This window comes from Mauremys mutica, chromosome 18 (assembly GCF_020497125.1).
Source record: "Mauremys mutica isolate MM-2020 ecotype Southern chromosome 18, ASM2049712v1, whole genome shotgun sequence".
In the NCBI taxonomy this organism is placed as follows: Eukaryota; Metazoa; Chordata; order Testudines; family Geoemydidae; genus Mauremys; species Mauremys mutica.
This window is the reverse complement of record NC_059089.1, coordinates 20,039,899-20,066,926: the sequence shown is the minus strand read 5'-3', so window position 1 is coordinate 20,066,926 and position 27,028 is coordinate 20,039,899. Positions and strand designations below refer to the sequence as shown.

Genomic DNA, 27,028 nt, shown 5'->3' with positions numbered 1-27,028 from the left:
AGGGGCGGGGTTCTTGCGCTGGTCAGTGTCGGGTGCCTTGGGCCTGAGGGGCTGAGCACCCTAAAGACAGTGGGAGCGGCTGTGTCCCGAGAGCCCGAGGCTGCGGTTTTGGCCCTTGGCCCCCTGAATTTTGGGGAGGAGGTGAGTTTTGGGGGTTCAGCCCTCCTACAGTTTGCAGGACGGGGCGTTGAGGGCCCAGCTTATTGGGCTGTTTCTCCCAGTGCTTGTGCTGCTGTTGGAACACTGGGGTGCATTAGGAGCCCCCTTACCAATACTAACCGTAGGTATGTAGGATTCCCCCCGGGTACAGCACTCTGGAGCTCTCCTTACATTAGGAGGGAAGTGCCTGTAGGCTTTGCTCCTCTTTTCTCCCCCCCCCCCCAGGACTGATGCCTCCTGATTTGCATATTTAAATATCCAAATATCACCATCTTGGCCTCCCAGCCATTCCCTGGGGCAAAGTCCCCCATGCCATGAAGGTAACGGTGCTGTTTGCTCTCCCCATGGCAGAGCTCCACGCAGGAGATCGGAGAAGAGCTGGGAGACGGCGTGATCTACAGCATATCGCTCCGGAAGGTGCAGCTCCACCACACGGCCAACAAGGGGCAGCGATGGCTCGGGGTAAGCTGTGCTCAGCCTCCCTTTGCTCTCTGACTAGCGCTGTGATGGATTCCCGCCCCCCCCACACGCACACACCCCTTGGCTTCTCTTTGTGCCTTCCAAGCATGGCAACAGGTGGTCTTTGGGGTGTTGTGGTGCCAGCAGGGTGGGTGCAGGTGTAAGTGGACATATGCCATGCAAGCCACAGGCCCAGTTCTTAGCATGCTGGGGCAGTGTTTCCTACGGCGGCTGGTAGATCCATTCATCCTTTCCCTCTCCAGGCCTGTCGCTGCACCCGCTGTGGCATTGATTGTGCTGCATGCAGGTGGGTGGCTGGCTGGGGATTATGGGCATACCGCAGTCAGGGCCAGGGATGAAGCACCCCAGCCAACGTGGACACAGATGTTTCGATTTGCCAACTGCAGCTCTGGGGTGGGTGTGACCCCTCCCCCCGACCCCAACAGGACAGCTTGATGAAACATGCTCACATGTGCCTCATCCTCTTCCTGCTTTGGGCATTCAACTGGGCACCCCCATTTTGGGGTCTCCTACCAAGATCTCACCAGCCCCTGGTGCTGTGTCTGGATTGAGCGTGCATGGGAGAGTTCAAATCCTTGTCTGGCTCCTTGCCAGAGTTGGAAGGAAAAGGTGCCTGACCTGGGGGGGAGCCATGTGGTTACTTGCACATCAGGAAGGGATGGGGGTGGGGGGATGCAGAATAGGGCCCCAATCTCCTGGGAAGGGCTGAGCGCACATCTCCCACTGAAACCCGTGGGAGTTGGGGAACTCAGCACTCCATTGATTTGGTGCTTTGTTCCCTGGAGAAGAAGGGGTTAAGAGCGGCTCCCTCTCCTGCTGAACAGCCTGTCTTGGAGGAAGCCGACATCCTTTTTGTCCTTCTCATACCAATCCTGACACGGCCAACGAAAAGCCTCTCCCCTCCCTGGGAGCTGGCATGGGGCCGGGGGACCAGACAGGCCCCGCAGGAATGCAGTGCTGGGTATTGTTTCCGGCTGTCTAACTCCATCACATTCCAGTGGCAGCGCGGCTGGGCAACCCCTGCATGGGAGCACTGAGAGAAGGATCCCAGAGCCATAAAGGCGCCAGGCCTGGTTTTCCCCTCTGCCTGCGGGTGGGTGTGTCTCATGCAGAGAGTCAATGTGGGAGCCCTGAAGGCTGTGGAAAGAAGAGGCGCCTGCTGGAGATCCTCATTTTCCCCTTCTCCCTCCTATTATTTTCTCTCAACTTTTTCTGTTTCCTGAGCTGAGCCAGGCAGGTCCAGGCCCTGCCCAATAGGGAGCCAGTGTTTGCTACTTTGCAGTTCCAGGGTTGCCAGCCCTTGTCTGCTTGAGCAGGGAGAGCAGATACCAGGAGTGTGGGAATGGGCAGGGCACACCAACTTGGATCTGCTTGGGCACCTCCCCACTGGGACAGATTGTTCCCTCAGTAGAGGGGCAGTCTGGGCATAGGGCTGGGAGCCAGTTCTAATCCTGGCACTGGCACCCTCTGTAGCCTTGGGCATGTCACTTGGCCTCTCTGTGCCTCAGTTCCCTCCCCCTGTGAAGTTGGGGTAATCCCCACACGGCAGGAGTGTCATGGTGAGTCTTTAGCCAGACCTGCCTGGATGCATGTGCCAGTCCAATTCGGATTCTGTCCCTCCATGAGCAGCGCCTCCCATGGGTCACTACACAGAAGTGCAGTTCTCGCGAATGAATGTGCGCTGAGCAGGATCTCCTAGCACAGAGCTTTCCAAGCGCCCAGGCTGGGGGGAGACGCAAGGCCCCTAGAAAGGGGGCGGAGCTCTTGGGCCTTTTGGTTTTCAAAGGGACTTGGTTCCCCATCCCCACCCCTTGTGCTCTCCCTGTCCGTGGCGCTCATGCTTGCGATCACGCTTAAAGGAGCAGGCCCGTCGCAGGAGCATTGCCCTGGCCTGATCGAATGCTGCAGAAGCTCCTGGGGAAGCTACTCAGGCTTTACTGGACTCAGAGTCCCTGTCCACACCAGGGAAGTGACCCGCTGGTGACGGAATCAGTGGCGTAGCAAGCGCCAGCACCACGTCCGCGTTTGTCCTGCGCCCATTCCAGCGCTGCTCTGCACCATTGGAGCCGCATTGCGACGCTGTCCCATAGCATCCTGAAGCGGTGCTTAGCACACTACGTGTCCTGGGGGGAAGGGCCCCTGCTGTAGGGAGAGGTGGCCCTGGGACCATAGGGAGGTGATTGTGGGTGTCCCCCTTGGGGCCTGGCTTTCTCAGCTCTGCGCCCGTGTTCCTCTCTCTGTCCTCCGCCTAACGCTGTCAATCATCCCCCACCTCCAGTTCGAGAACGAGTCGGCCTTGAACCTCTACGAGACGTGTAAGGTACGGACAATAAAAGCCGGGACCCTGGAGAAGCTGGTGGAGTATCTGGTCTCAGCCTTCAAGGGCAATGACTCCACCTACGTCACCATCTTCCTGTGCACGTACCGGGCCTTCGCCACCACCAAGCAAGTGCTAGACCTGCTGCTCAACAGGTGATGCTGCCCCTCCCTCCCTCCCTGTGGTGCCCCTGGGGGGTGGAAGTCTGTGCCCTGTCCATGCTGTGGTCCCTCCTATGCCCCCCCCTCCCCACACACACACACTCCAGACAGGCAATTCATGCAGTTCTCTCCTCTGTGCCATGCCTGGCTCTGAGCATGGCTCACATCCCACATCACAGCTGCTCCTTTGAGGGGCCCCCCCTGGTTTTAGTGGGGAGCTGCCCCCATTCCAGCCTCAAAACTTCGCCTGGGCCGGGTCCTCTCCGCTCACACAGACTCAGTACAGGGTCTGTGGTGGGGTGGAGTGGGGGGTACTTCTCAGCCATGCTGCAGCCTCAGGGATGGAATAGTCCATGTATCCTGTCTCCTCCCTCCCCAGTCCCCCGAGTGGAGGTCTTCGTGTAGCCCAGATCTACCAGCTCTGCCCTTTCCCTCAGCCCCCTGTGCTCAGGGTCCGCCTCCTGTCGGGCTTGGAAGAGCAGGGCGCATCCCAGCAGTGTGTGGAAAGCCAGGCTGGGAGAGCTGCTCCTCCCCTCTCCAGAGACTTTAGCATCCCCAACCTTGAGTCCTTTTTAATGCTGTTGTCTGTAATTGGAGCTGTATGGCCCCCTCCCCCTCCGTAGGCAGCATTTCATTGTGCCCCTAGCGCAGCGCGTTTGCCAGGACGCTGGAACAATGAGGACAGTGTTAGCGGGAGCGCATACCAGGGAGCACGTGTACTGCCGGGATTGTCCAGGCACTGCACTGCAGGGGGAGGCCTTACGGGCCATGGGATGACTACAGCAGGGGGTAGGTAGTGTGTGAACTCTGCTCTTTGGGCCTGTGCTGTCCCTCTCAAAGGGCCAGTCCAGTCCAACGAGTCTCTGAAATGCCCAGAGCTGCCTCGGTGCCATGTCCCAGCATTCGTAGGTAAAGCCAGGTCCGTCCCCCCGGGACCCTGTTCTGAGCGTGGCCAGTGCCTGCTGCTTTAGGAGAAGGTGGCCCTCAATCTTCCATAATGCACCTGGTTGATTGTACCTTGAAATGCTCTAAGAGCATCGCCGTAGGGCTGAGAACACGGACTGTAACATCCACCAATGGCGTTCCCAGAAGTACCACCTCTGGGAATGCTGTCCAGACGTGACAGCCCTCTAGGCTGTCTCAGGCAGTGCGGGTACTTCGGGGGATACCCAGGGCTGCAGTGCCACTTAACCCTTCTCTGGCACCAGGCTCGTGCCCTAGAGACGTGGGCTGCGCTGTCCTACTCTGAAACGGCAGCGGTCTCCTTGAACAGGCAGGTGACTTGCCTGCCAGATGCAGCTTCTCACTGCCTGTAAGGGTATGTGTGGGAAATGGCGACCTGTCGTGGTTGCTTAGGGTAGTTGTCCCTGTTTGCATGGGACATGGGCCGGTCCTGTCGCCCCCCACAGTTTGCAATCCAAAGTCCTATCCTAAGGCAGCCCTGAGAGTCCACAGTGGGTACTAGCTGCCCGTCCTGGCTTGGCAACAGGCTCCTGAAAGGCCCCTGGCAAGAGTGTGTGGATCTAGGTGTCTTCAGGACCCTGCGCTGGCTGAAATGCCTCATAAGCCCCCAAACTCCATGCAGGGGGTAGGGCTCATTTGGCCGGGGGTGGGCGATATGCCGGGAAGAGACCCGGAGTGAAGGATACCTGCCTGCTCCAGCAGGGGTCGCTGTGGAGAGGCAGCTGCCCAGGAGGGTGTGGTTTGACTGGCTCATTGTTATCCCCATGTCAGGTATGGCAAACTGCACATCCAGGTAAATGGGGACCACGCCAGACACGCTGTGGATGAGAGACTGGAGCTGAAAAAGTAAGTGTACCTCTGCTGTAGTGAGCCCTCCACTCGGCACCAGGGCAGGGAGGGAATGTGTCTGCCTGGCCCCTCTGCTCCCTCTTCACAGATGGCGCCTCTCCAGGTGCCAAAGGACCATCCACTCTGGGCTGTGTGCACGTGCTGTGGAATTAGGTCTAGGAGGATTCACACACGGAGAACGCTGGGCTGAGATGGGCCAGGACTTGGATCCAGTCACAGGCTGGGAACTCTGGCTGGGTGGGTCTTGGAAAGAAGCCAGGAATAGAAGCCAGGTCTCCCGAGCCCATCTCCTGCTCTAACTGCTAGGCCACGTGTCTTCTCCTGTCAAGTCCAATTTGTTGAGCTGTAATATCCTGTGGCACTGAGTTCCACAGGTTAATGACGTGAAGCAGCTGCAAATGCCTTTGCAGCTCTGTTAGGACATTTGGGGATGTTGGCTCTCGGCTGTTGGACACGTGGGCTCTCAGCCGTCAGACACGTACACTTTGGCGCGCACACAGGTATCACTTTTTGCCCAGTTTTAACAGCCAGTCTGTCCGTCTGCTTCTCCCCAGCACCATCTCCTCCATCCTGGGCGCCTGGCTGGACCAGTACTCTGAAGACTTCCGCAAGCCCCCAGACTTCACCTGCCTCAAGCAGCTCATCTCCTATGTGCGCCACAACATCCCCGGCTCGGACCTGGAGCGGAGAGCGCGGATCCTGCTGGCCCAGTTCCAGCAGCAGGAGCACAGCGAGGCAGAGCCAGACGGTGAGCGGCGCTTCCTCCTCGTGCCCGTGTCCCCTAGTGCTCTGTGTGGTGTGTCCTGGGCTTCCCCAGTGACTCCTGTGAGGAGAACTGTGTGTGAGGGCCGTCCGCGGGGTGTGGGTGGAATGGAGGAGGGTTAGCGGCCGGGAGGATCTCCAAGCTGAAAAACCTGCCACGTGACCAAAGCTGAATGAGTCCACCCTTAAATGAGTCCGTTCTGCTCTGCCCTCTCGAGCTCCTCGGACCCCTTCGTGCTCACAAGGAGTTCAGGTTGTAAATGACCCCGCGGGGATTCAGTCTGGGGAAGGATGCTGGCTTTCCTTGCAGCGGGCACCTCCGTGCACCCTCCTGGCCTGTATGAGATGGGTGATCTTAGGGGTGTGAGCGTGTCTGGGGAGGGGAGGGCGAGCTGTGTATCAGGATGTAGGAAGGGGAGTTGGGGGAGGGTCTGGCTGTGTTGTGAGATTTCTGTATTCGGGGAGAAGTGTGTAACTGAGGAATGGAGGGTTGTCCCTTACTCATTCCCCGTCTTTCTCAGCTGTGGACCAGACCAGCTGCACCTTCCGGATAGTGGAGGAGAACGGACTGGGGGAGGAGAAGCCAGACTTCCTCGCCTTCTCCCAGGAGATGGTGGCCGAGCAGTTCACGCTGATGGATGCTGTGAGTATTGGCTGCTGCCTTGGCACCGAGTGCTCTGCCCATGTGCTTGGGGGCCCTGCCCGGGCACACGCTGCCTGGGCCTGTGATGCTCTCGCTCTCCTGCTTCCCCGCTCCCTGCTCAGAGTTCCCTAGGAGACCCGTCTCCAACCCTCTCTTCCAGGAGCTGTTTAAGAAAGTGGTGCCTTACCACTGCCTGGGCTGCATCTGGTCCCAGCGGGACAAGAAGGGCAAAGAGCACCTGGCTCCCACCATCCGTGCCACCGTCTCCCAGTTCAACAGCGTCACCAACTGTGTCATTGCAACGTGCCTTGGGGACCGCTCCCTCAAACCGCAGCAGAGGGCCAAAGTGGTGGAGCGGTGGATTGAAGTGGCTCGGGTAGGACTGTCCTCTGTGATGCCAGCCGTTCCCCAGTGGGGTCTTTCTGGGAGCATGAAGCAGTGTAGCCCAGTGGATAGGGCACTGGCTTGGGAGTGGGTTCTAATCCCTGCTCTGCGACCCTGGGCAAGTCTCAACTTCCCGTGCCTCAGTTTCCCCCTCTGTACAGTGGGGATAATGTTGCCTGTTAAAGCCTTATGAATGGGGCCAAGAATTGTAACTATTAGCAGGAACTCCACATCCCACCTACCCTGCCCCCACTAGAAAACTAGATTCCCCTCCAAGGAGCCCGTGGCTCAGGCGGTGTATGGCAGAGGGGGACCAAACTGAACCCCCTCACCCTTGGGTTTGGGTAAGTGGGGCTCAGCTCTGACATTCCCCTGCCTTGGACTTCGATTCTGCAAAATGAAAACTCGGCCAGTGCGGCTCTGGAGAGCTGAAGTCGCCCGTTCCTGACCGGGTGAAGCAAGACCCCTGTTTGGGGGGGCCTAGGCCTGGGCTAAGACGTACCTGAAGGTTTGCAGGGAGGGGAGGGTGCAGAGGGGACTCGAGATGCTAAGGGGCCAGGTTCCCAGCTGGGCTAAATCAGCATAACTGACTTCAGTAGAGCTGCACTGATTTACACCAGCTGAGGATCTGGCTTTAAACATCTCCATGGCCAAAGGGGGAAGCCAGAAACCATTGCCTGGCTGCCACCTTTCGAACTACCGGTAAACCCTGCCGTCTCCCCTCAGGAGTGTCGCATCCTGAAGAATTTCTCCTCTCTCCGAGCCATCCTCTCCGCCCTGCAGTGTAACGCGGTTCACAGGCTGAAGAAGACCTGGGACGAGGTGTCACGGTGAGTGCAGCCCCCTGGGTCCCATTGGCACGGCAGGAGCGTTCGCATAGTCTGGGGGTTCCCATCTACGCCACAAGCTGTAACGCCGTCTCTCGCGTCCCAGGCTGTAGCCGGGGCCCGGTGACCGTGCAGGGGCATGGCGCAGCCTGAAAGGGAACGTTTCATTCACACAGATTCCCAGGCAAATGATGTCCATAAATGCACACGCCAAAGGGGAAGAATGGGGATTCTCCCAGGGCATGCTGGGGAAATCTTCTGCATTGCCCAAGAAAGGATGCGGGATACAAGCCGGTGTTTCGGGGAAGTGGAAATTTGGAGAATGAAATGGACTCATGCTCTCCCAGCTGCATGGGGCTTAAGGAAGATGGTTCTAGAAGGGGGCGTAGGCTTGCACAAGAAGAGGGGAAGAGAGCCCCAAACGGGATGGGGAGATGGGGACACCGGTGCTGATGCCTCCTTGTTTTGCCCCCGAACAGGGAGAGCTTCCGCACTTTCCACGAGCTGTCGGAAATCTTCTCGGATGAGAACAACCACTCGCTGAGCCGGGAACTTCTCATTAAGGTACCGGGAGCTCAGTCTCTCTCTCTCTCTCTCACATGGGCTTATTTCTGAACGGGGGGTGGGATGGGAGTTTACCCTGATGCTGCCAAAAGTGCTCCAAGCTCATCCCTTCTCTTCTGTCCCCACCCCATCCCCCTGAGGCTGCCGCCACACTAACCCTCCTGCATTCTGCAGTGCTGCTGGCTGGGTCTGCAGTGAGGATGTGTGGAGCAATGGGGATGGGCAGTGACGTCTATAGCAGCACAGGCCATGAGTTTGCTAGAGGTCTTGCATGATCTCTAGAGCATGCCCCTTACAGAGACGGACTAAGTGTGCGCACACACAGACAAACTCTTCACACCCTCTACACCCGATAGGAATGTACCTGGGAGTGTGGGTGACTTTTTTTTAAAACCCAAATGAGGATTCCCCCTGAAATAGTTGCATCTCAGATGTGGCAGCCTTTTGCCAAGACTTGAGCGTCAGGAAGTGAGAGACTTGAAACTGACTGGGCCATTTCAGCTGCCCAAGATGGAGGTGGGGAAAGGGGCATATGGTTTGTAGACTCCTCCCCAGCTGTATCTGTCAAGCAGTGACACACACACACACACACACACACTTTTTTTCATGGGCCAGATCCTCTGTCTGCGTCAATCAGTGGAACTACATCAGCCGAGGGTCTGGCCCAGGACTTCCAGTGAGACAGTTTCCCTTTAAGTCTGAAAGGGGCAGAGCGAGCGGGATATTGTGAATGGCTGGTGCTGACAGCCTGGACTGCTGAGGGTGGCTCTGTTCAGGGGCTTGGGCTGCGCCCAGCTCTGGCAGCAAGGAAATCCCCAGTGAGGGCAGCAGATAAGTAGGGGAGAGGCTTGTCTATGAGAGAGGAGTGTCTGCAGAGGGATTCCCTCCCCTTATCTCCCTGGAACAGCGGTAAAGGCGCTCTGGCTGTGGGAGCCCATGCCAGATGCAGGCTGAGAGATGAACCCTGGACTGACTCCTTACGCATGCACACGAGCTGGCTGGTCTAGTGCGTGCAGCCAGCACTGCTGCAGCCGCCCACGCCTGTTAGCTGCCTCGAAAGGAAGCAGCCGGCTTGGTGGCCAAACCAACGCTGCATCTGAAAATCTCCCTAGTGGGCCTGATTGTGCTCTCGTTCTCACCGCCATGGCACAAGAGTAACCCAGCTGATGGCAGCAGCATTACACTAGTGTGAAATGGGTGTGAGAAGAGTATGAGTGCCTGCTTGTTACTGTCTTGCCCAGTGCTTTCATTCTGGCTCCACGTTGGGCTGGGCCTAATGGTTCTGCACTGGAATTGCCTGGCTGCCTGAGGCCACAGGTTCAAATCCCAACATCAGAGGGGTGTGTGTATAGGATGCTGGGCACCAGGTGGCTGCTCTGCCCCAGGGGTGGCTGCATTTTAGCAGCCCTGCCCATACAAAGGACCTGTCCAGAGTCCCACTGCTCAGCACTTCTCGGGCTCAAAGCTTGTAAAACGCTGCTCTAGAAACGTCCATCTCCCCGGCAGGGCGTTCACTCGGACATTCCAGCCCATCGCTGGGGCTGAGATCATAACATCCAGAAGGGAACAAAACATCCCTTTGAGCTATTTGTGTTTGTGGGCGGGGGGGCAGCATATCCCACCCGATACGAGTCTCCTCCTGTTTATAGTGTGAATGCTCAGCTTTGATCTCCCACCCCCGAGACAGAGGACTTGTCCACATGGGATGCTATACTGGTATAAGGTAGGGTGTGAATTTACCAGTTTAACTCCCCTTGTGGACACTCCTGTTCCGGTAGAAAAGGACCTGGTTTCACTTGAGGGAATGTTGCTCTGGAAGCTGTTTAATAATAGTACCCGGCCCTTTATCTAGCGCTTTTCACCTGTAGCTCTCAAAGTGCTATACCAAGGAGGTCAGTGTCATTACCCCTTGTACAGATGGGGAAACTGAGGCACAGAGGGGCTGTGCCCGAGGTCACCTAGCAGGCCAGTGGGAGAGCTGGGAACAGAAAACCAGGTCTCTTGCGTCCCAGTCCAGTGCTCTGTGCAGTAGGCAGCACTGCTTGTTTAAAATAAGCCAAAAAAAGCATGTCTGCATGGGGAGTTGTGCCAGCAGAACTGTAGCAGCTGAACTGTGTTGCTAGAATTCTACACCAGAAGTGTCTCCCACGTAGACAAGCCCTTTGCCCCTCAGCAGGTGGGTGGGGCTCCTGTGTTCCCTGCCCTACCTGAATTTCTGTCTGACCGTCTGAGCTGTGGGGCAGGGAACGGGACTGATCCTGGGTTTGCAAAGCACGGTCTGAATTCTCTCCCCAGGAGGCCTGATCTCAGCGATCAAGGATAGCCTCTAGTAGGGACGTTAGATCAATAAGCCAACTTACGTTGTTGTCTTCCCACCAATCCAGGAGGGGACGTCCAAATTCGCCACCCTGGAGATCAACCCAAAGAGGGCCCAGAAACGGCAGCAGCAGCAGCGGGAGATGGTAAGTGGCATGGCTGCCCGTTGCTGGTAGCTCGCTCAGAGCTCTGCAGCTGTCGCTAGTGCGGGGCTCACCCCTGCTCTCTCCTTTTCCAGGGCGTGATGCAGGGCACCATTCCCTACCTGGGCACCTTCCTCACAGACCTAGTGATGCTGGATACCGCCATGAAAGACTTCCTGGATGTAAGTATCACCCCCGTCCCGCCCCTTCTCTGCCTGGCTTCCCTCACGGAGCCCTGGAGCTCTCAGGAACTGGCCGAGGGAGGCTGTGGCTGAAAACAAAGGGCTGGATCCCTGCATGGTGAGACTCCCCGGACGGCCGCATGGGTACATGGCAGCGCGAGTTCAGCCCCCTGGCGTGATGCAAGGCCTTGCCTGTCTTGCTTGGTGGGATTGGTTCCCGGGGGAGGGGTTATTGGCGGCTGCGGGGACCGTCCCTCGCAGGTTCGCTGTAACCTTTGACTTCTGTCTTTCAGGGGGGACTGATCAACTTCGAGAAGAGAAGGAAGGTGAGACCTGTTCACGTACAGCCGAGCTTTCAGCATGAGCACACCTGGGTTGGAGGAAGGGGCGACTTGTGTATCCTGGCAGCTGGGGTCCTGCGGATGCCGCAGCCCAGTTGGGGATGGCTTGGCTCCTTTGTTCTGCAGTCTGTAGTGCTGAGGCTTCAGTAGCTGCTTGAGGGGGTTCCCCAGGGCTCTGATTCCATGTGGGGTGCCCGTCTAAGACAGACACCCCTACCTCGTGGGGCGGGCGTGTGGGGGTCTGGTCAGCCAGTAGGAGTGGGCCTCATTCTGTCTTTGCCTGGGGTCCCGGCAGGAGTTTGAGGTCATCGCCCAGATCAAGCTGCTCCAGTCGGCCTGCAACAACTACAGCTTCACGCAGGAGGACGCCTTTGTGGAGTGGTTCCACGGCGTGGAGCGGCTGAGCGAGGCTGAGAGGTGAGCTGGGCCCGGAGCCGGGGGCTTTAGCTGCCAGTCCCTCTGCAGGGACCCAGCACCTTCCTCCTCTGGATGGACCTCCAGAGCATGGGCTGTTCTGCTGCTGCTCACCGTCCCTCTGTGCCGCTCTGCTGCCAGGACCCAGAGAGGGACCCTTTGTCTCCTTCAAATCCAGGCTGCTGAAAATCTGCTGCTGAGACCTTAGGCCTGTTGCTCTGTCCTGAGCAGCCCTGGGAAAGGGTGCAGGGCTGGTGACCCTGCAGACTGACTCCCCAGAACAGGGGCAATCTAAGCACCTGGAGCCTCCCCACTCCTCGGTTGGTGGGCTGAACCCCCAGGCCTTAGACCACGACCCCACCTTGCACCCCAACTCCTGACGCTGTCAGGAACCTGCTCCAATCCGTTCCCTCCCCTGCACTGTTCAATAGCTGGCTCTGGAGGGGGACCCCAGCCTCACCTGGCTGAATCTCTGCTCTCTCCCCCTCTCCTAGCTATAGCCTCTCCTGTGAGATCGAGCCCCTGTCCGAGTCGGCCAGCAACACGCTGAAGGCAAAGAAAAACACCGGCATCATCAAGCGATGGAGCGAGTGAGTCTCCCTGGGCCGCCCAGAGCTAGCGGCCAGGCCAGGCCGTGGCGGGCGGGGGTGGTATTTGGGTAGCTGCTGGCTGGCATGTCTCCCTCCAGCCCCCTGCCCTTGATCCAAGGGCTGCGGGTGAAACCAGCCACAGCAGCAAGCCTGAGAAGGGCCCCAGCCTCCCAGCTCGGGGCAGCAGGATCGGCTCCAAGGGGAATGAGTCAGGTGGCCCAGCCTCGTCCCAAGCGATGCCTCGGCAAAGGCCGCGCGCCGGATTGTACGTTGGCTGGGGGAGAGGCCGTGACTTCATGAAAACTGGCTGAGGAACCAGGCACGGCTCTGGCGCAAAGGCGGCGCAGCACTGACGCTAGCAAAGGGTGCCGTGGGCCAGGAGCAAGGGGCGATGGCTGAGCTGGGGGGGCGGATGCTAGGCGGGTGCCTGGTCGCAATGAGCCCAGATGTTGGGCCCCAGGACTGGGGTAGCCGGGGTTTGCTGCACTTCAGCTGGGGGTGCATCTTGGTTGTGGGGGCAGGGTGAGAATAGCAGTGGGGCTGTGGGGTGAAGAGCGAGCGGCATTAACCGAGCTGGGGGAGGGCTCATGGTTACAGAAGGGAGCTGGTCGAGCTCGAGTGCAGGCAGGACCCCGGGATCGTTGCGCTTTTTATAGAGCAGAGGGAGCTGGGCCTGGGGGGTGGGTGCTGTGGGGCAGGTGTCCCAGGGGTGGGGCGCAGAGGCTGCAGGTGCCCCAGCTGCACGGTTCCCTCCTGACCATATCTGTCTCCGCCCCTCTCCTGCAGCCGGCAGGTGCCGAGCGCTGAGCCCTGCGCCAGCGGCAGCTCCCATTCCAAATCCTTCGACCAGCTCAAGTGCGGGCAGTACCTGTGCAGCGGGGACACGGCCGACTCGGTCAGCGTCACCTCCGCTGGCTCCAGCAGCTCTGACGTGGAGGAGATCAACATCAGCTTCATCCCCGAGTCCCCCGACTGCCAGGAGAAGAAGGTACGGGGCAGCTCGCTGGGCTCTCCTCACGCCCAGGCGATCAGGAGCCAGGTGCGCCCATTGCAGCCCCGCCTCTGCCCTGACAGCTGGGGGGGGGGGGTGTCTCCTAAAGGGTGGTTCTAACCTGGAGCAGATGGGAGGTCGAGCCCCTCTCCTTCCGTCCCTCCTGTCCAGGGCACGAGTGGGGGTTGTCATTGGGAATTCCCTGCCCCCACCGCTGTGGCAGTAACTTCCCCAGCTCTCCTGGCCCTGGATCGACACCCCTTTCCTCTCTGGATCGAGGTGCTGAACCCGGCGCTTGTCCCTCCTTTCCCCCAGTTCTGGGAATGCACCTCGCTCTCTTCCCTGGACACGTCGGGGATCGGCTCTGGCTCCAGCAGTGCCTCCTCCTCCTCGGTCTCCTCCACCCCGGTGACGGCCTCGCGCACCCACAAGCGCTCCGTCTCGGGTATCTCCAGCTACTCCTCCCTCTCCCTCCCCCTCTACAACCAGCAGATCGACGACTGCTGCATCATCCGGGTCAGCCTGGCTGTGGACAACGGCAACATGTACAAAAGCATCCTGGTGAGCACTGGGGACCAGCAGCGCATCCTGGGGGCAGGGGGCTAGTCCGGGCTAGCGTGTCCTGGGGAGAGCCTGCAGCGTGCCCCATCTCAGAGCCTCCTGTGGGGGGTGTCTGATCCTCCTGGCAGAGCTTGCAGCGGGAAGGACGGAGGGGATTGCTGCTGCTGCACTAACAAGCAGGGGGGCATGGGATCTGTCTTAGGCCTCTTCTGGGTCCTTGTCCCTGACCCCGGGATTGATGAGCACTCTCCCCTTGCAGGTGACAAGCCAGGATAAGACCCCTGTGGTGATTCGCAAGGCTATGGCCAAACACAACCTGGACGGGGACCGGCCGGAAGACTACGAGCTCGTTCAGATCATCTCAGAGGAAAGAGGTACCTCGGGGTTCTGCTGGGGCCCTGCCTCTGGCATTCACTGTCCCTCAGTGTCACTCGCTTCCTCTCCCCTTGGGTATGGGGCTGTCATCCCAACCTTCTGCCCCCACCATGAGATGGAACGTGCCCCCCACAGCTCCCTGTGGGAGCAGGGGCCCTTGGACAGTTCAGACACCTCTGCTGGCCAAGGGAGACTACCCAGTGGTGGGGAGAGTCCTTCTGCAGCTGGGATGCTTGGCCTGAGCCCTTGGCTGTGCACCACCCCGCTGGAGAAGCCGCCGAGAGGAACGAGCCGTCCCGGTGTTCGCTGCTTCCCTGGGCCAGCTGGGACCCGACCCTGCAGAGTTGGGGTGGGGCAGCTAATGGACCGGTTCTGAACTCTCACGGTTTGGGTCTGACGCACGTTTTCTCTGACGTGGTCCCCTTCCTAGGGCCTTCTGGTGTCCCTCTGCCCAGTGTGAGACAGGCAGCTTACGCTGTAGGTCTACACAGCAGCTGGGAGGTGTAATTCCCAGCTCGGCGACATATACATGTGCCAGTGCCCTAAAATAAGTCCTAAATTTTAACAGGGAGAGAAACAGGAGGTCCGATCAGACGATCACAACAGTCCCTTCTGGCCTTGGGATCTATGAAAGCAGCAGCCGGGGCTTGGGTTAGTGACATGAGGCCAGACCTTGGATCTCCAGTAGGGCTGTACGCGGGTGGCTAGCCCCACCTGCTGGGGCTACACTATACCAGCACACTAGCCTGTGTACGTCTGCCAGCTGCTGCGTAGGCAGAACCTGAGCTGGAGTCATCCACAACTCCTTAGAGGGGATGTGCCCCCCAGGGAGGAGCTACCGGAGCTGCTTCTGCCGTCACTTCTTGGGGAGAACGTTCTCCTAGAGTCCTAAAAGAGAGGATGGCCCGGGACTCAGGGTACCAGCCTGGGCTGTGGAGACCCAGATCCTGTTCCCTCTCCACCCCAGACTCCTTGTCAGGCCTTGGGCAAGTCGTGTAGTCTGTGCGCCTCATTTTCCCCATCTGTAAAATGGGCCCCACCTCCCAGCTGCTCTGAAGCCAGATTCCCCGTGATCCCTCCCAGCGGCTGTGAGGCTGCTCTCCTGTCTGTCGGGGAGGTGAGCACCAGCTCCGTTATGCTGAGGCTGAAGCACTCTGCAGAGCCTGTGGGTGACTTAACCGAACTCTCCTTGCAGAGCTGAAGATCCCTGACAACGCCAACGTCTTCTACGCCATGAACTCTGCCGCCAACTACGACTTTGTGCTAAAGAAGAGGGGCTTCTCCAAGGGCGTGAAGATCAAGCACGGCTCCAGCTCCACCTTGCCCAGGATGAAGCAGAAGGGCCTGAAGATTGCCAAGGGCATCTTCTAGCCATGGCCTGGCCGTGCCCCTCGCTGACTGGGCTTTGCGGGCAGCCTGCTCTGGGACCGGCTGCTGGTCTGTCTTAACGTCACCCAGGCTGGGTGAGGGGAGCAGGTCTCACCCGCGAGGAAGGGTGATGCTCTCCGGGAGCGGAATGCGCGGGTGTGGCTGCGGCCTCTCGGTTGAAGCCCGTGTTCCGATCCGGTCTCTCTTCTGGGTTTTTAACGCCTTCCAACGTGCGACACCGCTGTGGCCGTCAGGTTGCCCAGAGCTGGGACCTGCCTCTCTGCCTTAGGTGCCTTCTGTTAGAGCGGAGGAGAGGACGACTTGCCAAGGGCTCCCTTCACCTCCCGTAGGAGCGGCCACACGCAGGGAGTTAAGGGACTCACCGGAGCGAAAGAGCTGAGCTATCACCTCCTGTGCTGAGTGGGGACCTGCAGCCTCTTTACTTCCAGGTCCCTTGTTCCTCTTCTGGGGAAACTGGCAGTGTGACCATTCTGCATCGTCCACCTTCCCCAGGGGAGCTGCACTTTGCCTCTGGACTGTTCCGCTAGGGGAGTTCAACTGGAAAACGCGCAGCTGCTGCTCCCCGGGATTTATAATCCCATCCGTGGGGCATTCTTGGTGTGATGTTCTGGCGGCTCAGCTCTGCAAGGCTGCTCTGTTTTTTCTTTCTATGATCCTCTGGATCCTCCGGGTTGGACTCCTGTGTCCCTCCAGTGCTCCATCATTTTCAAACCTGCACCAAAGATCAAATGCCAGTGTCTCTTCGTGGGCAAAAAATACCCAGGCGGAACTGCCATCTGAGCCAGGAGGAGAGGAGCCAATTTCTGTACAGACGTCTGTAAATAGAGACTTTCTTTTTGGTTGGGTGGGAGAGGAGCAGCTGTGGGGGGCTCACTGCCCCGGGCTCCATCCACCCAGCCCCAGAAAGTGCCACTTACCTTGGGCTTTAAAAAGACTTTTTTAAACATTTGACAGTGAAATGGGGGGGAGGGGAGAGCAAACTTTTGTAAAAACAAACCCCTGATGTTGACTGAATTTTTTCAATATTTATTGGTTGTAAATAGGACCCTCAAACTTGTACATTTTTACTAACCCCTCCCCACCTCCCGCTCGTCTTTAAAGTTGCTGGGCTCCATCTTTGTAATGGCTGCGCTGTGTTGTGTGCAGGGGGAGCGTTTTCCCACATCCCGTTTGTTCCTGTCTCACTCACTGGGAATTGCTTCCGCAGGGGAAGAGGAAAAGCCGAGGTTTTTAACTCACTGAACCACTCACTCACCAGGGGGGCTCTTTGTTCCTGGAGCTCCTCAGCCCTTTCCTGTATATGCACCTGCCCCTGCCCGTTGTAGCAATGCTGGTGTATCCTGCCCTGCCGGTGCTGGGAGCAGACAGGCCCTTTCCCGAGCGAGCCTGTAGCGGCGCTAGCCCCTGGGAGCTCCGGCTCTGTAGAACCCTGGTGGAAGCTGCCCCCTGTAGTCCATGTGCTGTGACTCGAGCGGTGCCGGGAGGAAAGCTAAGACCCAGGAATGTAGAGGGGAGCAAAGCAGGGGCTGCGGGGAGCAATGCTCTTATCCCAGCATGACTCTCCAATGCATGCTGAGCTTTCACGGGACCTGCCTGCCAGGAGAGACCGTTGGATGTCTTGAGCTGCTGCTTCTGGGCTGGGTGGTAACTCCAAGCCGGGGCTAGGGCCTGTCACTCCGGAGTGTTTGCTGCTTTGGGGTCTGGCCTGGGCACTTGGTTCATGCACCTGCATTTGCCTAAGCTCCAGGAAGTGACCTCTCTGCTCTCAGGGCTGCTGGGTGCCCCCCCCACCTTGCTCCTGCACATGAAGGGAGCCTTGGCCTCCTTGAAGCAGGAGCCTCTCCTCTCTCCATGGCTTTCTACTGCACCTGAGCTGCTCCTGCTACCACCTGTCTGTGCTCCCTCTGCCAGGCACAGCACTTAACGAGCTGGACCTCCTCTGCCGGAGGCTGAATGAGTGACTGCCCGGCTGTGCTGCAAACCAAACCCCTCCTTACCTGAGGAGTGTTGTACCACGGGAGGCCTGGGCCATGGTGCCCTGTTTGGCTGGGAGGAAGAGATCCTTCGCCTCCAGGCGAGGACTCTCTGCAGATCAGCCAGCCTGCGAGCCTAGGGCGCTCCTTTACCCTACACTACGCTGTGGCAGAAAGTGCCTAAATGCTACCGTCCTGGGGGGCGCCCTGGCTCCAGAGGATCCTACAGGGTGAACTGTCACTGTGAAATATTCCCCTTAACTCCCTCGGAGAATGTGAATTTGAACACACATGGACGCAAATTGACCCCACCCCCACTTCCCTCTTCATTGTACAGCTGCCTGCTCAGCTTATGTACTGCTCTGTGCCTGAACACACGTGCCCACTGCTGAAATTAAAGGCAGGGCAAGGTCGACTTACCTGTCTTTCCAGGTGGGCTCAGCACGCCCCTGTGTGTATGTGATCACTGAAGCTGGATGTATTATATGTATGTATTTTGTAACACGACTTCAATGAAGGAGCACACTGAGCGGTGTGACATGTACACAGCAATGTAATTAGTCTTTGGAATAAAATACCAATGTGCAAATGTCACAGCCAGGAGGCCGGATGCAGTTTGTCCTCAGGTGCTGGCCTGACAGGCCTGTGCTGCTCCTGTGAAGCCCTTGGCTTCTCACCAGCCAAAAGAGGAGCAGGGAGGGACTGAAGCCTAGTGATTGCTCAGGTGGGTGAGTGACATTTTATTGCTGGGGAAAGAGCGAGGAGCTGAGGCGACTGACAGGATTTGAGTCCCTGCGCTTTTGTCTATTACTAGCAGGTCTGCTCTTTCAGAGGGGAGCAGAGATGGGCTGATGCCAGAGAACGATCTACTTCTCACCCAAACAGACTGGACACCAGGTTTCCAGCACTGATGTACCATTGCATTAGGCCACGGCCACTGAATCCAGCAGTGAGAGCAAAAGAGGACGGTCAGGACCTGACAGCTGCTTGTAGCTCTCCCACATTCTGGGGTAAGTCAGCAACATGCTGGGCCCCCATTCCCCATCTGTAAAACAGGGCTAAATACCTAGTTAATAGGGTAAGAGATTTTAGTAGGGTTAGTATCATGTCTACGTGAAGGCTTAGGGCCAAGTAGATTAGTGAACTGATCTCATCTGGTGCAGGGCAGCAGCCAGCTCTTCCTACAGAGCTCTTCAGTTGCTGAGGATTCAGTAACACCTGCATGAAAGACCCCAATTTCAAGCACCTCTGTGTGAAGGTCAAACCTTGCACCAAGAGCAACTTACTAGGCCAGGTTTCATGAATGGCTCCATGCAACAGGGACCACCAGGTATATTTTTTTTTTTTCACAGAACAAAACTGCCCAGTAAGTTTGACCCCCAGCTCTTAATGCTCTTATGGAAAATTCTGTTGCAGTAAGTAGATTGGAAGAGGCCAGGAGGCACAGCCAGAAAAGCCTTTAATCAGAATTGGGCTAGGTTTTTTTTTTAACAGAATTGGTTGGTTGGCCTGGCTCTAGTCCAGGAAAGTAGAAGGAACATCAGGCAGGCTCTGGTAGACCGTATTCCAGAACTGCACGTAGGAGGCTCTCAGACTTTGCTTCACCGAATCATAGTTGATGTCGCTGTTGATTTCAAGGTAGTAGCTGTCCTCCCCCGTGTAGGGTATCCACCCGATGGGCACCGTAGACTCCCCTTTGTTGGGGTCACTGAAAAAGCAGACAAAACAGCTGGTATTAAATGCAAAGCTGTCAAGGGCCTCACAGCCCAGCTGGGACAGGAGGCTCCCCCAGTAGCTGCACCCAGCCTCTAGGGTTTCACCCAGGTCAGCCCTTCTAATGGTCCATAACCCTGGGAGCGGGAAGCACTTGCCTGCACTCAGGAATGTGAGCAGCAGTCTGGGAGTGAGGAACTTGAGCATAGGCACTTGAATACCTTGGGCTTAGCTGTCACAGGGTTGCTGGGCAGATTAAGGAGTTAATGGGTGGGTGGTGATTGTTAGCACAGTGAATTGCCACCGTGCACACCCAGGTTTACACCGGAACATCATGTTCAACTGAAGATCCCAATTCAGTGTGTTTGCCGTTCCCCTAGAGCAGGTGGACCTAGTGCAATCTTTGCTCTAGGAGGATCTACATGTTGGGTGGGTGCTGCAGGTGTGACAGCAGAGACAGTCCCCCCTGCGCTGGGTGGTGTGGCTAACAGGATTTAGGGGAAGATTGCTCCCTGGAATTTCGCCCCACACAGCCTGAGCTCCTTACCCGGTTCTAGCGAAGTTGGTCCAATAAGCAATCAAGGCCTTTGAGACGGTCCTGTGCTTAGGCCAGTAGCCCAGTGGGGTGCTGAAGGGTTTCCCAAAGACGTATTGAATGTCATCGGCGTGGTCTGCCCCTACCCAGCTAGGGTACACGGGCATTCGAGAAGGCTGGGAGAACACGTAGGAGTAAGTCTTGGCATTCCTGCACAAACCAAAATAGACTCTCAGCAAGTGAAGAGGATGTGCACCAGCATCACTCCCTCTGCACAAAGCCAGACCGATAATATTGGCACTGGAAGAGGTTTGGTCTTGCAAGATACATGCAGCCACAGGCACTGTCAGGTTAAAATCGTACAAATACCTTCTCTTCTGTTATACTGTCACCATCTTGACTTGAACTATACAATTTTTTTTTAAACAACCTACCTCTAGGGTGCATAAAAATCAATGGTTTTTAAAAAGTAGGTTTATTTAATAGAAAAAACCTAATTTGAAATGAAGACAATATTAAGGCTTAAATTCACTATAATCTATTAATCATTTAAATGATATAAAGACTACTAAGCAGTAGATATTTGCTCCCAGAGTTTTAAAGGAAATCAAACCTGGAAGTCACTGGCTGAGCACCTGCAACCAGAGTCGGGTGCAGGCTTAAACCAGGTTGTGACAGCAGTAGCCTCTTCTGCAAGTGCAGAATGAAATGGGGGTAGGGGGGAATTCATCAACTAGCACAGCTCAAGGACTAGCTCAATCCAAGTTCAGAAACCGACTGGGAGTTGAAAAAGCAGGAATGCTTGTTTTCCTGTATGACTAAAAATGAGATGAGGCCTAAACTTTTGAAAGACAGTGACCAGCAATAATCGGTTCCATTCACTCACTACACTCAATGCTTCCTTTAAAAAAAAAAAAAAAAATCTAGCCCATTTACCGTAGCTTATTTAACTGAACATTTTTAAATCCTGGTTCTGTGCATTTAATAATTTCAGTTTCCATCCAAATGCAGCTTGACACAGGTACAAATATTAATCATCTAGTAGATAAATACATTAGTCACCATTTTCTAAAGTAAAAATGAAGAATCTGAATAACTGTGCCTGTTAAGCTGTATTATTGCTTCCATGACTGTAATAGCAGTATGGTGTAACCACCTAGGAGCAAGAGAACCTTTACAAGTAATTTGGTACAATTCAACATGGTTGGGTGGTTACCAAGCACTGCGAATCAACCTTTCTTTAGGAAAATAAAGTGCAAAATAAGATTCAAATGAAGATTTTCAGTTTGCTGATTTAAACCATGAGGAAAGTAGTTGAATCACTGTACTCTGCCTCCAAGCCCAGCGCAACCCTCTCGGACTCACTTGGCATTCGCATTATGCAGAGCAAGCACCCGCTGCGTGGGAATCAGGAAGATGTAGTCGGTCTCCAGGTCTACCACTGTCCTTTTCATGACCTCCTGGTCAGGGTTGTCATTCCACAACTGGGTGTAGAGGGAGAATGTGGCATTTGCTGCCCGCTCTCCCTTCTGCAGAGTCAGCCCCCGCACCAGGTTATAGACCTCATCTCTGAAAAGACACAAAACATCTAACAGCTAGATACTGGCTCTGAGCTCAGTGCTCCTAGCAACAGATCGTGGTGGCAGAGATATGATGTCTTCAGGCAGTAGGCTGCCAGTTTAAGTCCAGCTCAGAGGTGACTGCAGGTTACCATCATCCTGTGACTCACAACTGGTAGCTCAACCTTCGGCAAGGCTTGCAGCCTGGGAAGACAGCTGGAAGCTAAGCTTGGTGTAGCCGGTGAATCCGACTGTCACTTCCAGCCCTGCCTAGGTTCAGTTCCTGGCTGAGGGATTCAGCTTCTCAATTTTTGATCCCTTTTCCAGTCACGAAGAGCAGGAGGAGCCAGGGGGCGTTGGAGCCCTCCAGAATGCTACTCTCTAGAGATCCTTGTGCCCAGTGACTTGGTACAACTGAGGCAGCCCTGTTCTTTACGCTCTACTTGTGAAGCCAAGAAACTCTCACTTTCTGGAACGCAGGATGTCTGACAGGTGAAGAACCCAAAAGCCCCCACCCAGATGGCCGGGGGGAGAGAAGCCACAACGTGTTTGAGAGCTGGAGCACAAGGGGAGAGTGCTCCTTTCTAAGCCCCTGGCTAAATGGTACAAGAGGCAAAGATCCAGGCTGGCTCTTGGAAACTCCTCTCTGCCCTGCCATTGCCTTCATAGGCCACATCAGCCTTGGCCGCTGCCTTTCACCTGGCAGGAGCAAAGCTGGCCCTAAACAGGTGCTATTTTGGCCCAGGTATGATCTACAGTGGTTCTCAACCTCTTGTATAGGTGACCCCTTTCACACAGTAAGCCTATGAGTGCAACACCCCCCTCCCCCCGTTTACAATAAAACCACTTTTATCTTTAACATTATTATAAATGCTGGCAGCAAAGCAGGGTTTGGGGTGGAGGCTGACAGCTCCCACTCCCCCACAAGCAATAACCTTACAACACCCAGTCTGAGATGCCCCGATCTCTGGGAGCGGCAGTGTTAGTGACATGGTGCCCAAGCCCACTGCCAGTTCTCGGGTGCTCTACTCATTGGTTGTCCCCTTTTCTACAATAGCCCAGCTTGCTTTTCCTTTCCCCGGCTACGCCATTAAGGGCGGCTGCTACTTACGCCGTGATCTTCACAAGCGGGCGGTTGATAGCAGGCATGTCAACGCCAGCAAAGAAGTGCCCGTCCATGTTGTTTGTGCCCACAATGTAGTCAATGTCTGCAGCATTAGCGAAGAGATTCTCTGGCCGGTCTGGGAGGAAATCTCCATCAACCACAGGAGTGAAAGCCAGGTAATGGACTAGAGGATCTGCAGGAGGGAAGAGAAACCGAAATCCACTATGCATCTGGGAGAGGAGCCAACAGCCCTCTTGCCTAGCATGGCCTGCAGCTGCTTTGCACAGGGAGCTTCTGAGTGGCCTTGCCACTGACTTCAGAGGGGCCAGAATTTCCCCGTTACATAATGGAAGGTAGGTGTATATACTATAGACCTCTCACACTCAGCGCACCCTATGGCTGCCTTGCACAGGGAGCATCAGGCTATATACAGTATCTAGTGCAAGACAGGCTTTAGCCAAATATCACAGACACTGCATTAAGGTGGCGGGGGGGCGAACAGCAGACATCGGTCAGGCCAGTGTCAAAAAGTCAGCTAACTCGCCCAGCTAAGGCTACAGAAGAGCAGGGCTTGCTCCTGAGCAAAAAACTCCTCCATTCGTGTTCACCAGCTGCCAGCAGAGGATTCCGACATGCAGCTACAGTGCAAACAGCAGCAGCGGTGGGCACAGCGAGCTAGCAAAGATTCCTGTGAAAAGCTAGTCCTGTAGTCACTGAATTGGCAAACATTTCCCCACCAGCTGTACTGGGAGTGGGTCTTGCTGGCTCCTACACCTCACCTAGTGGCTCAACTGAAAATTGCAGCACAGTGACAATTTTTAGCATTGCCCCTGAGTTCTGCTCTCTGCTTTCACAGGATATAAAGAGTGGGAGAGGACAGCTGTCTCCAAGGGACACAGAGGTTGTGTTAAGCCAGGCCATGGCTACCTGGGTAGTGCAGCTCCACTGTGCTAAAGAGAGAGGCATCTTTTCCAACATGATCAATCCCCAGTCAGTACAAAATGTACTTTATTGGGCTGGGGGCTGACATCTTCCCTTACTGAATGATTGTCAGAATGTCCCATCTGCTCACTGACTGGGGCACGCAACACACAGCGCCCTGGTTCCCATCCCGCCAGCACCCACCGACTCACATGGCAGGTTGACCATCTCCAGGTGGTAGGCCATCGTCACAGCCTCGGGGTCGGTGACCCGGAGGCAGTTGCCCAAGGCCGTGGTGTTGTCGGTAGGGCAGCCCACCTTCTCTGCAACCTGCAGGACATGAGTGAGAGAAACCACCATGGACTTACACCCAGAGCCATTGCTGGCGCAACCAGCCAGGAATTAGCACTGAACTAATACCCACTGGGAAAGGGGGAGTTTCTTTTTAATCCTAGAGGATTTTGTTTGCAAATCTCCATCTCTATGGAGTATTCTCACGCTCTGAACACTTTCTGGTTTTGCTCCTGCTCTTGCTTATTAAATCACCCTCAGTGTTTCATGTGCAAGGCAGACCTTTAACTGCAGGAAGTCTGGCCAGGACAGCGGGCCTCAGCTTGGCAGCATCAATGTCTCTCTGAATCCAGAGGGCTTGGATAACTGGACACCATTTGTCCTCCTGGAGCTGTAACTACTGTGCAGCTTCTCCCAGGCTCAAGTCTGACAAAGACCCTGGGAAACTCTTGCCTCAGGATACTGCCCTACTTCTGGAGTCCACTTTACCTTGGTAGCCCAGAAGAGAGGGTTCTCCTGGATAGCCCAGGGGCACAGGCCGACTCCGCTTTGGCTGATGGCTCGTTTGATCAGCCCCTTGTTGTACGGTGATAGTGTCTGCAACATGGAAGAGGAACAGGAAGGTTATTTGGTATCAAGTCCTGAAAAGATCCTTCCGTATTCTGGTGCAGCAGAGAGCTCCAGCCCCCACCCAGGCTTTACACGAGGCTCAGAAAAGTCAGTAGCTCCTTTCAAGTCTCAATGTATTACAGGGTCTCAGGAACCCAGGGACTCAATCTTCTAAAACACTAGGCAGCTAAGGTGCTCAGACACAGAGCCAGCAGGGCAGTACAAGGACCCCTGTAGGAGAACAGAACTGGGGCTGAAGATAAAGAGACGCTGTTATAGCAGGGGAACCTTGCTTGGGAAAGCAGCACCCTCCAGATACGGAGGCTTTAGAAAGGGCATTTCTAAATCAAAGCTGAGAGCGCAGTTGTGTCGAAAACAATTACTTTCTCTGTGCAGAGTGGGCTGCTCAAAACAGGATGTTAATTAACCCACTGGGGCTGGGCCTACTGCCCTCTCAGGACAGCACCTGCAGCTGTGCTGGGGCAGTTTCAACCATTCACAAAACAGAGGGGAAACGAAACCCCATGATGGCCCAGCGGCAATCGCACACCTGTAACGAGACGCTGACGGCGCCAGCCGACTCCCCGAAGATGGTGATGTTTTCTGGGTCGCCCCCAAAGGCCTTGATGTTTCTCTTCACCCACGCGATGGCCATGTGCTGGTCCTTTAGTCCGTAGTTACCTGGCCAAGGGAAGGGATGTACGTTTCAAGGAGGAGAGCTGAAGCAGTGAAGCTCAAAGCCCTCCCTGCCCCACAGCCCCAGCTCACTCAGTATCAGAGCTGGGGTTAGAACTCAGGAGTTCCTGGCTCCTGAGCTCATGTCTATACGTTTGCATTCAGACAAGGGCTTTCTTCCTCTCAACACCCTGCTCTCCTCGTGCCACACACGGAAGTGAAGCCAAGGTCTCGTGCTGGCAGGTGTTATCATCCCCAGCTACTGCAGTGATTTCTGTGATATCTTAACTCTGCTAACCGTCTGGTCAGATAGGAGAGACAAGATGTGCTGGGGGGGAAAAGCCTGTTGGGTTGGTACCCAACCCATCTTACCAACGCCAGCCGTGCCTTAAATACCCAATCCACTCGCAGCCTCTGCTCCACGTATAAACTCAGGCCCTCTCATCCTTTGAGAGAGATCCCTTTTGCCACACTCCCCCCATGCAGAGTGAAGCAGGCACCCCACCGTGCATGTGTGTGTGGGGGTGGGGGGAGCAGGACATGAGATAGCTCAATATGATATGGGAGGGGAGTGTGGTGGCAGGAGATACCCCAGAGTGAGCGGAGGTGGGGGGGAAGGGGGCAGAGTGGAGGTCTCTGGAGCAAAGTGAAGCAGCTGCCATACCTGGAACACTGGCATCCCCCGTGCTGAGGAACCCCAGCGGCCCCACTCGGTAGTTCAAGGTCACCACGATGACCTTTCCTCGCACTGCGATCTCCTGGCCATCGTAGAGGTAGTTATTGAGGAAGTTAGCACCCTGCCCGCCTCCCATGAGGAATGCGCCTCCATAGATCCATATCATCACCGGCAGATTAGTGGATACTGCGGGGAGAGAGAGACCGCACAGAGTCAGACGAAAGCCACCTCACTCAGGCATAAGCCAATCTCTTGGGTGAATATAGAAACATCTGCCTCTAGGTCCACTTGACCATAGACAAAGGCAGATGATTCATCATGACAACAGACTTACGACTCAGCTACTTTGCTCTATCGAGGCTAAAGAAGCCTGAGGCAGCAATACAGTGCGGGAGACACCCTGCATGGAACCTCCAGTCCCTACTCGCCAAGAGAAGCACAAGCTCTCCATGGAAATGGGTTCAGTGGTGTCTCTAGTATCACCATCCATCCTCCAGAGCCTGCAGGGAGGGTCATCTCCACAGAGAAACAGTGCTTTGCAAGAGAAGGGGCGGCTGTAGCTGCCATAATGCGAGGAGTCCACTGCCGCCCATGGAGTTGGGGAGAGTACATTACTGCAGACTGCCAGCCCCAGGGGAGTCTGTCAGAGATGGGCAGCCAAACACAGAGCTGCTCAGACCTGGCACGCCTGCAAAGAACCTTCTCCCTAATTGCCTCAGGTTACCATCAAGCCTGTACCTCCCTTCCTGTCTTGAGGGATCCAGATGTTCAGATAAAGACAGTCCTCGCTCCCACGAGTACCGGTTTGGGTTAGCGTGACCTGCATGCAACGGTTTTTGTACTCCTTGGCCTTCAGCGTACCTACAAGGTGAAAGAAAATAACATCCCACTTCAGAATCCTCAGCTCCATCCTGCAGGCCTGCGACTCAGGTCCTGTTCCCGGCCCTCGCTCACCGCCAAGCCATTGTTTCCAACTAGCAAAACAGCTGTGATGAGACACCCCCTATCCCCCTTCTAACTGGCCGCCTCATACCCACGAGACTGCAGAAGCTACAACCACTTAAAACTTGAGGGAACCTTGTGGCCACAGAATCTGCAGGTGCCTAGCTCTGTCCTGGCACTTCCGCCCAGAGAGTTTCTGTCTACAATCATCATCCCTTCTAACAGCCCGGACAACATCTTAGTGACAGTCACTTAGCGAATGAAAGCAACACCGGACCCAGCTCCTGCACGCAACAACATGCCCAGCTGATCACCTGAATGAAAGTGCCATATGTTACTGCGAGGGCAAGGTATGCCAGGGAGAAGGGCAATGACAGAAAGGGGGAACAGGACTTTACGAGGAGCAAAATATATCCCAAAATAAAATCATTGGCAGCCACCGTTGACCAGCAGGGGTATGAAAGCCAGAACCTCTCTCTGAGGAGGCCTCTGTGAAACTCAGCAAGATGGCTAATGCAGTATTGGGAAAACAAACCAGGCTTCCAAAATGGTATGAGAATTAAAATGTTCTCGGGGTGAGGGCAGAAAACAAGACATTCTAAATGTGTGTCTTACCAT

General features: G+C 55.9%; 2 protein-coding genes across 8 annotated transcripts in view; one reads left to right on the top strand and one right to left on the bottom strand.

Moving 5' to 3' along the window:
- RALGDS (ral guanine nucleotide dissociation stimulator) overlaps positions 1-17,978 on the top strand; it is a 103,324-nt gene extending 85,346 nt beyond the window's left edge. For 4 of the 7 annotated variants that reach the window (XM_044992213.1, XM_044992211.1, XM_044992214.1 and 1 more), the window contains 17 exons: positions 511-621; positions 2,918-3,111; positions 4,852-4,926; positions 5,484-5,677; positions 6,213-6,334; positions 6,495-6,710; positions 7,445-7,548; positions 8,025-8,109; positions 10,494-10,571; positions 10,664-10,750; positions 11,044-11,076; positions 11,387-11,508; positions 12,000-12,095; positions 12,882-13,134; positions 13,402-13,647; positions 13,907-14,021; positions 15,218-17,978. In XM_044992213.1, coding sequence (XP_044848148.1) covers positions 511-621; positions 2,918-3,111; positions 4,852-4,926; positions 5,484-5,677; positions 6,213-6,334; positions 6,495-6,710; positions 7,445-7,548; positions 8,025-8,109; positions 10,494-10,571; positions 10,664-10,750; positions 11,044-11,076; positions 11,387-11,508; positions 12,000-12,095; positions 12,882-13,134; positions 13,402-13,647; positions 13,907-14,021; positions 15,218-15,393 — 2,307 coding nt within the window. In that variant the 3' untranslated portion in view covers positions 15,394-17,978. The remainder of the gene's footprint in view (positions 1-510; positions 622-2,917; positions 3,112-4,851; positions 4,927-5,483; positions 5,678-6,212; positions 6,335-6,494; positions 6,711-7,444; positions 7,549-8,024; positions 8,110-10,493; positions 10,572-10,663; positions 10,751-11,043; positions 11,077-11,386; positions 11,509-11,999; positions 12,096-12,881; positions 13,135-13,401; positions 13,648-13,906; positions 14,022-15,217) is intronic. The other 3 variants (XM_044992215.1, XM_044992209.1, XM_044992212.1) reach the window with 2 other exon arrangements.
- An 848-nt stretch (positions 17,979-18,826) lies between these two features.
- Positions 18,827-27,019, bottom strand: CEL (carboxyl ester lipase). The gene is made up of 9 exons (XM_044992221.1): positions 26,207-27,019; positions 25,457-25,654; positions 24,668-24,798; positions 23,998-24,105; positions 23,430-23,547; positions 22,303-22,489; positions 20,998-21,201; positions 19,645-19,842; positions 18,827-19,092 (listed from the first exon to the last, which is right to left on the bottom strand). Exons 1-9 carry the CDS (start codon positions 26,376-26,378, stop codon positions 18,900-18,902), a joined length of 1,509 nt encoding a protein of 502 aa, XP_044848156.1. The 5' UTR covers positions 26,379-27,019; the 3' UTR covers positions 18,827-18,899.
- Positions 27,020-27,028: the final 9 nt, after the last annotated feature.